The following is a 12,397-nucleotide window of genomic DNA, read 5'->3' as shown; positions in this document are numbered from 1 at the left end:
GGTCTCATGGGTGGGGTTGCTTAACTTCCCTGATCCTTAATTTTCTCATTTGTACATTGTACTAATAATACCCACTTCTTAGATTATAGGGGTCAAGAAGGTAATATATATATATATATTAAATGCATGGCACAGTGCCTAGCCCATGGTAAATATTAAAAAAAGGATAGCTTTATTATAACTATTGCTATTATTATTTTCTTTGTAAGAGTCTTAAATTACTAAACGTACTTCTGTGTGTGTGTGTGTGTGTGTGTGTGTATGTGTATGTATGTATATGTGTATGTATCAATCATGTGTTTCTAGAAACCCTAAATGTCAATTTCATATGAGGTCCTTTCTGTGCAGGAAATTGTTGTAGAGCACTTTTAAAATTAAAACTTTTTTTTTTTTTTTTTGCCAGTTGCTGTGGCAACTGAGATGTAGGATTGCTTGTGCCCAAGAGTTCTCCATTAGCCCAGAAAATGGTGAAACTCCATCTCAAACAAAAATGAAAAACAATAAACAAACAAAAATTAAATGTTTTGTTTTGAAAAAAGTAGAGCCTATAGAAAAGTTGCAAGAATATTAAATTCCTTTATGCTGTACCTAGATTCATGTATTGAATGTATTGTCATATATACTGTACCATCTTTTTCCAGTGAGCTACATCCTCAGCTCATTGTATATATAATATACACGTTTTTCTTCTCTTTCTCCCTCTCTTCCTCTTTTTATTTTGAAAAAAGGTAAAAAATAGTAAAGCCTATAGAACAGTTGCAAGAATATTAAAATCTACTCCTATAAATCTCATTTAGATTAAAAATTGATGATTTTCCCATATTTTTTTTTACTTTTAAATATATGTTCTTCCCCTTGCCCTTTTCCTCCTAATTCTATTCCTTCTTTGTTTTTCTTTCACCTAGAGCAAGCTGTAGAAATCATGATATTTTATCCCAAGATACTTCAGTATGTGTATCCTAAAAACAATGACAGTCTTCTAGATAGCAGTATAATTATCAAATTCTGGAATGTAAACATAGATGCATGTTGTTATCTGATATATAATCTGTATTCAAATTTTATTGATTGTCCTAATAACTATCCTTTATACAATTTCCTCTCCAACCTGGAATCATGCATTATATTCAGTTGTCTCTTTATTCTTAAATTGGAATAGTCTTTTAGCCTTTTTTTTCCCCATGGTTGACATTTTTTGAAGATTACAGATTCCTTGTAGAATATCTTTTAATTGGGGTTTCTTTGCTTGTTTTCTTGTGAATTGATGTAGTTTACACATTTTTGGTAGGTAATATGTCCTCAGTGCCTTATATCAGGAGGCATTATTGGTGATGTTTTTGCTGAAATTTTTTTTCTACTACCAAAGAAACACTTTCCCTTTGTAATTAATAAGTAATCTATGGGGAAATACTTTGAAACTATGTAAATATCTTGTTCCTCAGCAAAGGGTTCACCTACTGGTTTTGGAATGCTGAAGAATATTTTTATATCAAATATTTATATTAAGGTGGGGCTCTGCATGTGATTTTCTTACAATGATTAAATTTTCCTTGAGAAAATACTTGGTACTTTCACTTTATTGTATTTTTAATTGGCAATAATAACCATATGTTTATGGGATACACTGCAATTTTGTGTGTGTCTCTGTGTGTTTGGTATGTGGATATAACCCAGGGCTTCACATGTACTCTGCAAGTACTCTAAAATTGAGCTACATTCCCAGCCCTCACTATGATGTTTTGATATATGTTTACTGTGGAATGATAAAAATCAAGTTAATTTACAAATTGATCACTTCACATAGTTAATCTTTTGTATGTGTGGTAAAAGCATTTAAAATCTAGTCTTTGAGCAATTTTGAAATATACAGTGGGTAATAATATATCTATTGTTAATTTATTATGATCACTTTTTATATTCCACATATAAGTGAGGTTTATGCAGTATTTCTCTTTCTGTACGTGGCTTATTTCAATTAGCATAATGTTCTCTGGATTTAGTTTGTACGTTAAAAATTACGTTAAGAGTACCTTGCTCACAGTTAAGTGCTCACATTTTTGACTGCCTGATAATATTGATTTGTCTGATGCCACTTTTCTCATGTGATAGAGAAAATGAGTGTCTAATCAATCCAATCATGTGCCATTGATTGGATTGATTAGACATTCTTAGCAGGCCTTTTAGACCAATGACTTGAGAGTACTGACCTCTGGATGTTTTGAAAGAATAATTAATAGCAGCAGTAAATAAAAGCTCTGATTGTTATAACTGGAAGAACTTAGTATTAAATATTAATTCACATTTGTAATGAAAGACAGTTTCTGGGTGGTGTTTATTTTTCACTTTAGATTCAGCTATGTGTTTGTCAGTCTAATACTTACCCATGACTCATGGGGTGTCACCTTTAGTCTCTTAAGAACCAGGCCAGGTTTCTTGTAGATCTTGTCACATCACCACTTGGAATTTAGCAGGAGGAAAGAAAGTAAAGCAGAATTTGTTTTGATGAATGGCTCATTCAGGAGGTCTTGTAGGAGGCAGTGAGGCAAAATATGTCCTCATTGTGTAGCTATCCTTTTACTTCTACCCTGATGATTTTTCACTGTATCATTATCTTAGAGATGACAGTTAATCACAGAACTTTTCCTATCCCAAATATTTGGCTGATATTTTTACATTTTATCATTATCAATAAATTAACTTATTGAGCAAATTGTATTACCTGAGAAATATATAAATATCCCTGCAGGAGATGTTGCACAAGCCAACATTTAAATAGGAAATAGCAAATATTCAGAACTTTCCTATGATAAACTAGTTGCTAAAACTCTTTGCAAAGTGAGACACTAAAAATGAGTTTCCTTTGGGTGAAGAAAAACCTGGGTAGACTTTTAATAGCTGGAGACTCTGAGCAAGCTTAAGGTACTAAGACCCTGAAAGAGGAAGGGAATATAGGTCTGAAAAAGGAAGGGAAATAACATTTAAGGTACACTATTACTTCAGTTTCCATAGAGCTAAACGCTAGTAGAATGGTCTACAAAGCATTTTTTTTTTTTTTTTTTGTACCAGGGATTGAACTCATGGGCACTTGACTACTGAGTCACATCCCCAGGAACATTTTGTATTTTATTTAGAGACGGTTTCACTGAGTTGTTTAGTGCCTCACTTTTGCTGAGGCTGGCTTTGAATTCTCGATCCTCCTGTCTCGGCCTCCTGAGCCATTGGGATTATAGGTATGCACCACCATGCCTGGCTTTCAAAGCATTTTGAGTTAAGAAATCCATGCTTATATGTTAAACCAGGACTTGGGTAATAGCTATCCTTTTAAGAAGTCTCTTTTCTCACCAGGGGTGGTGGCAAACACTTGTGATCTCAGTAACCAAAGTGGTTGAGGCATGAGGATCATAAGTTCAAGGCCAGCTTCAGCAACTTAATGAAATTCTGCCTCAAAATAAAACAAAAAAGATCTGGGGTTATACCCAGTGGTAATATACCCCTATATTCAATCCTCAATATTGCAAAAAATAAATGAATGAATATGAATGTACATACAAATAAACAAATAAATAAATAAGTCTTTTTTTTCTCTGTCTTTACCAGTCATACCTTTCACATTGCCTTGCACCTGCCATGCCTCCAATTGAACCAGAAATGATAAAAGGGGTATTCAATCTATATAGGTTGGAAAATATATATATATATATATATATTTTTTTTTTTTTTTTTTTTTCCAAAAAGTTTCAGATTCCCAAGCATTTTGGATTTCAGATTTTCACATTAGGGATGCTTAACCCTGTGCAAATATTCTAAATCTCAAGAATCTGAAATCTGATACTTTTGGTCCCAAGCATTTTAGATGCCAGATAAGCAACCTAGAGAGGTGTCTTTTTTTAGCCAGGTTATCCTAATCTTTTGCATATAGTCAAGATATAAAATTAGAAGTGTAGAGGTTGCATTGGTAGCAGGTACAACTTCTGAGGTCAGGAGATTAATTGCTTCACACAGAAGTGTTTCACTGTTTCTCTCAGAGCCTGTTTTGTGAGGCTTTGTTTTTTTTGCCAGATGTTCTTGGCTCATCTTGGTGAAATGTGTGCATTGCTTTGCTGAGTGTATTAGCATCTATGAAATACTGGTTACAAACATTTTTCCACTTTCTATTACCAGTTAAAAGAAGATGGATGCACAGAGTTCAGCCAAAGTCAATTCAAGGAAGAGGAGGAAAGAGGCACCTGGACCTAATGGGGCAACAGAGGAAGATGGGATACCTTCAAAAGTGCCGTGCTGTACAGTTGTAAGTAAAGAAGAGATTTCTTTGTGAACACTTAACCTTGCAGGGGGAAGGTATAAACTGATATATAACATTGGCAATATTAGTGTTACACATCTACTTAAATAATGGGAAGAAAGAAAAGTAAGTGAACAGTAGGGATGTTTTCACAGTTTTTAGAAATTTATGTTTTCTTACCAAATTTTATGACTCACAGCTCAGTTGTAAGAACTCTACACTGGAATTGGAAAAAGAATGTTAGGAAAATTTGGAGGCTCTGTGTTGTATTAGGCTACAGATCACATCCATACTAACAAAATATGAAAATTGGGGCTCCTGGTAATGACTTGATCTTAATGGTGTCTAGTGTTCTGTGTCTTATTGTCTTTTTTCCCTGTATCATTCCTCCAGTCTTAACTTGTTGTATTTTAGATGAAAATCTTTTTCCATTACTGCCCACTTGATGCTCCTTTACTCTGGGTCAGTTATTATAGTTTTTATCTACTGCCAAACCTTAAATAAAAGTCCCCATTCCAAACTGCCTGTCCTATCTTAACTTTATATCCTTCTTAAGACTTCCCCTAAAAAGAATGTCAAGCTGGGCATGGTGGTGCATGCCTGTAAGTAATCCCAGCAACTCAGGAGGCTGAGGTAGGGGGATCTCAAGTTCAAGGCCAGCCTCAGCAACTTAATGCGGCCCTAAGCAACTTAGACAGAGTCTCAAAATAAAAAATAAAAAGGGCTGAGGATGTGGCTCAGTGGTTGAGCACTCCTGGGTTCAATTCCTGGAACCCCCCACCCACCTCTCCCAAAAAAAGCATGTCAAAGAATACTTTCATATACACATACACACACAGGGATCACTCACACACAATTGAAATTATTACTGAGGCACACACAATTTTATTATGAAATCAGAGTTTCAAAATTTTAGTGACATAATTATGTATTTCTGTGTTTTCTTTATTTTTTTTATTTTTATTTTTTTTAATATTTATTTTCTAGTTCTTGGCAGACACAACATCTTTGTTGGTATGTGGTGCTGAGGATCGAACCCGGGCCGCACGCATGCCAGGCGAGCGCGCTACCGCTTGAGCCACATCCCCAGCCCTCTGTGTTTTCTTTACCTGTATTAAGCACTAGCCATTTATCAAACTGCAGCTTCTACTGGTTAGTTCTGGAGCTTTGTATCCCTAAGGAAAAAAAAAATTCTTCTCTGTGACAATTAATAGTTGTTCAAAACCAGTACTTTATCTTGAGCAATAAGAACGACTGGACTCTACAAATAGGAGGCATATACCTCTGGGCCTGATATTGATGATATTGTCAGGGACAAGTGTATTAGTTTCCCATTGCTGCTGTAGCAAATTACAACAAAATAGTATAAATGTATAATACATTTATATATAGGTCAGAAGTCTGTGTTGGTAAGGTTGGAGGTTCTAGGGAAGAATTCCTTGTTTTTTGTTTTTTTTAGCTTCTAGCATCTGCCTACATTGCCTAGCACATGGTGCTGGACAGTAATTATATCATTTTGGCTTTTTCTGCTCCTGTCATTGCATCTCCTTTTCTGATTGATTCTCCCTACCTCCTCTTTTCTCTTATAAAGATTATTTTGTAATTACACTGTGTACATCTAAATTAATCAGAATAATCTTCCTGTCTCAAAATCCTTAATCTGATCACATTTGCTAATCCATTTTGCCATATAAGGTAACATAGTCATAGTCCAAGGAATAGGATGTGGACATCTTTTTGTTTTTTGGTCCGGGGCAGATACCAGAGATTGAACTCAGGGGCAACTGAACCACTGAGACACCTCCCCAGCCTTTTTTTGTATTTAATTTAGAGATAAGGACTGAAAGGGTAAAGTTTCTAAGCTGGAAAGCTTGAATGTAAAAGATTAGGTATTATTAAGTTCCTCTGTTACACCCAGATTCCTGAGATAGTTAAAACAACGCCCTACTGGCCATTTAGCCTAGGGCCCTGTGCAGTTCGTCACAGGGCCGAACCAATCAGTTTGAATGTGTAACCTGCTTAGGAATGACCAATCACCCCCGCCCGACCTGTTCCCGCCAATGAATGTGCCAATCACGTCTCAGAGTTGTTCAATTTTCCCGCGCCTCATGATGATTTGTTCTGATGTATGCAAAGCCCACCGCCCTCTCCAGAAAGTGTACTTAAGCTCTGCTTGACCTCTGGGCTCCGGGCTGCCCTTCCTTCTTGAGTGAGTACGGTGCCCCAGTGCGCTGGAATGGATCCCCAATAAATCCCCTTTTGCCAATTGCATGGAGTAAGTCTCTTGTGTGGTCTCTCCCTCCGATGCTCTGCCAGACCCCTCTTACATTACTCATTCAATTGCTCAGCGTCTCGCTTTTGCTGAGGCTAGCTTTGAACTCTCAATCCTCCTTGTCTCAGCCTTCCCACGCCGCTAGGATTACAGGTATGCACCACCAAGCCCAGCAGGATTTGGGCATCTTTAGGAGGCCATTATTCTGCCTTACAAAGCAAGTAAGCTCAGAAAATAACTTAACAAAATAGGACATTGTTAATTTCTGAAAGTTTGTTAGAGAATTCAGAAAGTTTGTTCAGAATTCAGAGATGGTAGTGGGCACTAGTTCAGCACTATCACTTGGAGTAGGGACAAGATAACACTAAATGGGTGCTATTCTCAACCAGTTATCATACTCAGGAAGAGAACAAATGAGTCCAGTCTTTTTAGTGGAATGAGCTCTGAGAGGATTTAAATTGCTTGCTAGAATCTGAGGAATTTCAGTGCTTTAGATTACTTTGTTTCATATGTTCATGTAAAAGCAGTTCAGTGACTTGCTACCTATTCCACATTCCTCCCTAGTATACACTAGCTTTTTAGAATGGGCTAATAGTCAAAGTCTAACTCATCAAGACTGGCTGGACCAATCCTAGTGAGGAATAGTATCTGCTATCTCCACTGCTATCTCCACTGTTATCTCCAGTGTCTGTTGTCTTCACTGTTCCCTTTCTATCTTTGAATTCTCTTGAATTCAAAGCAAATGAAATGCAAACAAGATTTTTCTTCTTTTGTAATGGCTTTATTGAGATATAATTAAGATATCATATAATCTACACTACCAACCTAGCAATTCAGTGGTTTTTAGTGTAGTCATCACTACAATCAATATCAGATTTTTTTTTTTTTTTTTTTTTTTTACCACCCCATATAGCTCTGTGCTCATTAGTAATCACTGTCCATTTCCCTTCAATCTCTCCAGCTTCTGGAAACCACTGATCTTTCTGGGTATGGATTTGCCTATATACAAATTACATCATACAAAATGTGATCTTTTGTGGCTGACTTTTTTCACTGAACAAGTTTTCAAGGTTCATCCATGTCATAGCATGTTTGACTACTTCATTTCTCTTCATTGCCAAATTATATGCCGTCATATATCTCATACCACATTTTGTTTATTTGTTCATGAGTTGATGTTTGGATTGAGTAAATAAGATATTGCATGGTATACTGTTACTTCATAGCAGTAGGTGCTAGGGTTGTAAACCTTTGAAAGACAGAAGCATATAGGGGCTGGGGATGTGGCTCAAGTGGTAGCACGCTCGCCTGGCGTTCGTGCGGCCCGGGTTCGATCCTCAGCACCACATACCAACAAAGGTGTTGTGTCTGCCGAGAACTAAAAAATAATAAAAAAAAAAAGACAGAAGCATATAGAGCTCTATAACTCAGAGCTGAGTAACTTTAGGAGAGTGCTTTCCTGAAAGTGGGAAAAGGAATAGAAAGGTACCAAATATTAGGTAGCCAGACTGGTAGGTCAGGATGAAATGGATAGAAGAGAAAAGAGTTAAAAAGAAAAAATTAAGGAATAACACTATGTTGTTGTCTGTAAGTATAAAGAATTTACTGATAAAGATGTTTTTGAAATGAGAAGTACCACAAGAGCTGGGGAGGGTATCAGTCACTGGCAGAATGCTTACCTCATATGTGTAAGACCCTGAGTTTGAGCCCTGACACTGAAAAAAAATCCCAAAATATTTACAAAAAGTAAGACACTTAATCTATTTTAGTATTTATCATATAGGTAAACAAGTCATAGAGTACCTAAACTATGAAGAAAATTGGCCATAGTTCTGCTTATAGATAAGTAATTACAACAACCTCATTGCAACCAAATATATTTCTCCAGTAATATTATTTATCGTCTGCTTAACATACTATTACTTCACACTTCTGAATTTGTACTCTCTTATGTACATTTCTTGTACTCTTATTTATACAAGTATAGAAATGATCTCTTTTTTTAAATTGATTTTTAAAAAATGACAGTGGAATGCATTACAATTCTTATTACATGTATACAGCACAATTTTTTATATCTCTGGTTGTATATAAAGTATGTTGACACCAAATTGTATCTTCATACATATACTTTGGACGATGATGTCTATCACATTTCACCATCCTTGCTAATCCTCCTGCCCCCTCCATTTCCCTCCTACCCCTCTGCCCTTGATGAAACTTTTCCGAAACCACTGAGCCCACCCCTTGGGATCCTCTAAACAGCTATTGGTAACTTTAATTTACTTCTATTTGGCACTGTGATACTGTTTGTTATCTGTTGCTGTATCTTTCTCCTCTTTGTCCGTAAACTGAACAGTAACTCCAATGCATAGCCACTGGCACATAGAGGTTCTTAATTTATGTTGGTTGAAAGTCTAGGCAAAAGGAAGTTGACTGATTGGAAAATGCAGCGACACAGGTTTTAACTTAAAGCACAGTAAAAACCTTTTTAGGAATGGGAGTTATCTGAAAAGTGTCTGGGTTACCTCAGGAAGCACTGCATTTTGGCATGTCAAGACATTTAAGCTTTGGAAAAGATGGTTTAAACAGGGATATGGGGCTGGGATTGTGGCTCAGCGGTAGAGCGCTCGTCTAGCACATGCGAGGCCCTGGGTTCGATCCTCAGCACCACATAAAAATAAATAAACAAAATAAAGATATTATGTCCAACTACTTTAAAAAAAAATAAACAGGGATAGATAGAAGCTAGACCAACTATTTGTTAGATTGTTGTAATAAACCAGGTTGGAGATGATGCGGGCCTCAATTATGAGAGAAATTTTGAAAGTCCTTGAGAAGCAATTTAGACAATTCTTTGATGTTATGGGACTGCAGAAATTGAGAAGTGTTAAAGATGACTCTTAGGTTTCAGTCTTAGGTAGATTGTATAAATGAGGTGCTTCTCACTAAGATAAGACTGGGGAGAAAATAGCAGTTTTAGAAGGAAGAGAGTTTAATCAGATACAGGCTTATGAGACGCTCAAATGGTATTCAGATAGATGAGCTTTTTGTTTATATTCACTGAAATGGCACTACGTGTTGGAAAATTATTGTGTTTCTTTTCTTTTGGTACTGGGGATTGGTTCAGGAGTGCTTTACCACTGAGCTATATCCCTAGCCCCCTTTTATTTTTTATTTTGAGATAGTGTCTCACTAAGTTGTTTAGGGCCTTGAAAAGTTGCTGAGGTGGGTTAATTGCAATCATCCCACCTCAGCCTCCCAAGTTTCTGGGATTACAGGCATTTACCACAGCACTCTGCTTCTTTTCCTTTTATAAACAGATACCCAGGAGATGGAATCTTTCTGTTCCACTTTTATCCCCACTCTTTCAATACACATGTTCTTCCTCTTTTCCCTGTAATTGCTAAAATAAATTTGGATCCCAGAAAGACCTGTCACTATTTGTGCAGAATGTCTGGGTGAAAGGGAAATGTGTCTTTGTGGATTTTGGAAACTTTTTGCTAAAAAATATTAAAGAATCCTTGGAGGGTAGAAAGAGTAGTGGCATGTCAATACCAAGTACAAAGGATAATAATAATAAAGAGTAGACACAGAGACAAGGTGCAGAGGTAGGGAAGGTGGCAGAGTGGCTTCTTGTCCAAGCAACCACATTTATTTATACCAGTAGGTTACATTAGGTCATTAGTACCATGACTACATTATTGTTTAGAGGATCATTAAGGTTGCTTATTTTCCAGTTACATTTCCTAGTTATAATATACAATGTTAGGAGCTTCCTGCAGTTCTCAAGAAAGTCCATTGTCTGAAGTTACTGTTAGGCTGGCAGATCCTGCAGCACTGGGAGCTTGGTGTGAAACATTGTAGTTATCAAGTAAGCAAGTTCCTTTATTCCCAGGAGTTATGTGCCTAAGATTAAGGTCTAAGCATTACCATAACAGCCGGGCATCCTATACCTTTGCACAAAAACTTTCCCAGGCACCAGGCATGCCATAGCCATGAAGTTATCAAGATCCCCAATCCCAAACACAGAACCCCTACAATAACCAAGTTCTAGGCTCATGTTATTTGTGTTCTATTCCCTATTTATAGAACACCAGAATCCCTCTCTTTAATTGGAATTTTGAGAATAGTGAAATATTGTGTGTGAACATAGTCAGAAAAATGTTGTTATGGAAGCAATATTGTATTCAGAGATCATTCATAATTTGGGGGGATGTTAATTGTCATTATTATAAATTATGGTTTTTAGATGCACAGATTTTGAAACTTTATGTAGCATTTAGAAGCTAATCGCTTATATTATGAATGAAAGCATATATTATGTGTCTGGCTTCATTTAGCATAGTGTTTATAAGGTAATGTATGTCAAGACTTGATTGGTTCTCTTTTATAGGTGAATGATATTCTATTGTATGGAAACACCATTTTGTTTAGACATTCATTAGTTGATGAACATTTGGAGGGTTTCTTTTTCCTAGCTATTGTGAATAATGCTGCTATGAACTTTTTCATATACAAATTAAATATATATTTTCAGCTCTCTTAGGTGTTTACTGGGTCATGTGGTAATTCTGCATTAAATATCTTGCACTGTTTTCCAAAGCTGTGCACCATTTTACATTCATAGTTGCAAAGTATGAAGGTATTTTTCCTCCTTGGCAATACTGTTTTGTCTCTCTTTGTGCTTATATATCATAACATCCTGGTAGGTGTGAAGTGGTATCTCATTGTGGTTTTATTTTGGATTTTCCTGATGAGTCATGTTGTTAAGCTTCCTTTCTTGTACTGCTGGTCATTTGTATATATTTTCTGGAGAAATGTCTATACCTCTTTTGTCTCTTTAATTTTTCACTTCCCTATTCTCCCTTCCATTCATCAGGGCCGAATCCTAGATCTTTTGTAGTTTCTGTTAATTTTTAATTTTTCTTCCTGGATCTATTAACTTGGCCTTCTAAAGATTAAAGTTTCTAGTTTGATCTTGGATAAATATAGTGCTCAGTAGTTCCACTAATCATTTGCTGATGCTTTGTACATTGCTCACAACAGCTATTCGTCTCCTTTCTTCAAGCTTTCAATCTTATTCTAGCTTCCCTGTTCATCACAGGTTACTTCATTCCCCGCTTTACTGCACTGAGAAAAATGAGAGTATCAGACAAAAGTTTCTACATCTTCCTTCCTTTCATCCAACATTATCCTTTTATTGTCTTTTCTTTCTTCTGCTTTTAGAAAAATGTAATCCTTCGTGGGCTGGAGATATAACAATTGGTAGAGTGCTTGGCTTGCATGTACAGGCCCATCCTTGCATGTACAGGGTTCCATCCCCAGCACCACAGAATTAAAAAAAAAAAAAAAAAAAAGGAAAAATGCTTTGTATTTCTTGGGTTAACACCTTCTCCCTGCTGTCCTTGTGGCCATTCCCTGCCATTCTTCTAGATTCCTGCTTCCTAAAGTATCCATTTTTACTCCCTCTGGGATTTTCAATCACTTTGGTTTCTTCTGCTTCATGTTAGACATGTATAGATTTCAACTTTTTAAAAAACTTCCAGTTGATTCTTCTGCCCTTATTCGGTATCCTCTCTGTTTTTCTCATTCCCTTTATAGCCACATATCTTTAATAAGTGATTTTAACTAATCTATTGTTTCCAGTTTTCTTAGAGGCACTGGTGTTCTTTTACTAGTTATATTCTAGAAGGTTACTAATAACTATTTGAATCTCCAGATTTAAAGACTTTAATCTCCTTGGAATATTTAACAATTAGAGTAATCCCTGTCTTTGAAATTATTCATTGGTCTCTTTGACATTCCTTTTATTAGAGTTCTCCTTGAGCTCTTCTGACAAC

The 12,397-nt window shown here is 36.2% G+C and overlaps 1 protein-coding gene across 1 annotated transcript in view; it reads left to right on the top strand.

Annotated features, from left to right (window-relative positions):
• Nucleotides 1–12,397, top strand: part of Pcyt1a (phosphate cytidylyltransferase 1A, choline) — a 58,969-nt gene that overhangs the window by 17,868 nt on the left and 28,704 nt on the right. Inside the window, exon 2 of the mRNA XM_026394144.2 lies at nt 4,162–4,288. Within this exon, the coding sequence (XP_026249929.1) occupies nt 4,172–4,288 (117 nt within the window). The 5' untranslated portion in view covers nt 4,162–4,171. The remainder of the gene's footprint in view (nt 1–4,161; nt 4,289–12,397) is intronic.

This window comes from Urocitellus parryii, chromosome 2, assembly GCF_045843805.1.
Source record: "Urocitellus parryii isolate mUroPar1 chromosome 2, mUroPar1.hap1, whole genome shotgun sequence".
NCBI lineage: Eukaryota > Metazoa > Chordata > Mammalia > Rodentia > Sciuridae > Urocitellus > Urocitellus parryii.
This window is presented reverse-complemented; position numbering and strand designations above follow the sequence as displayed.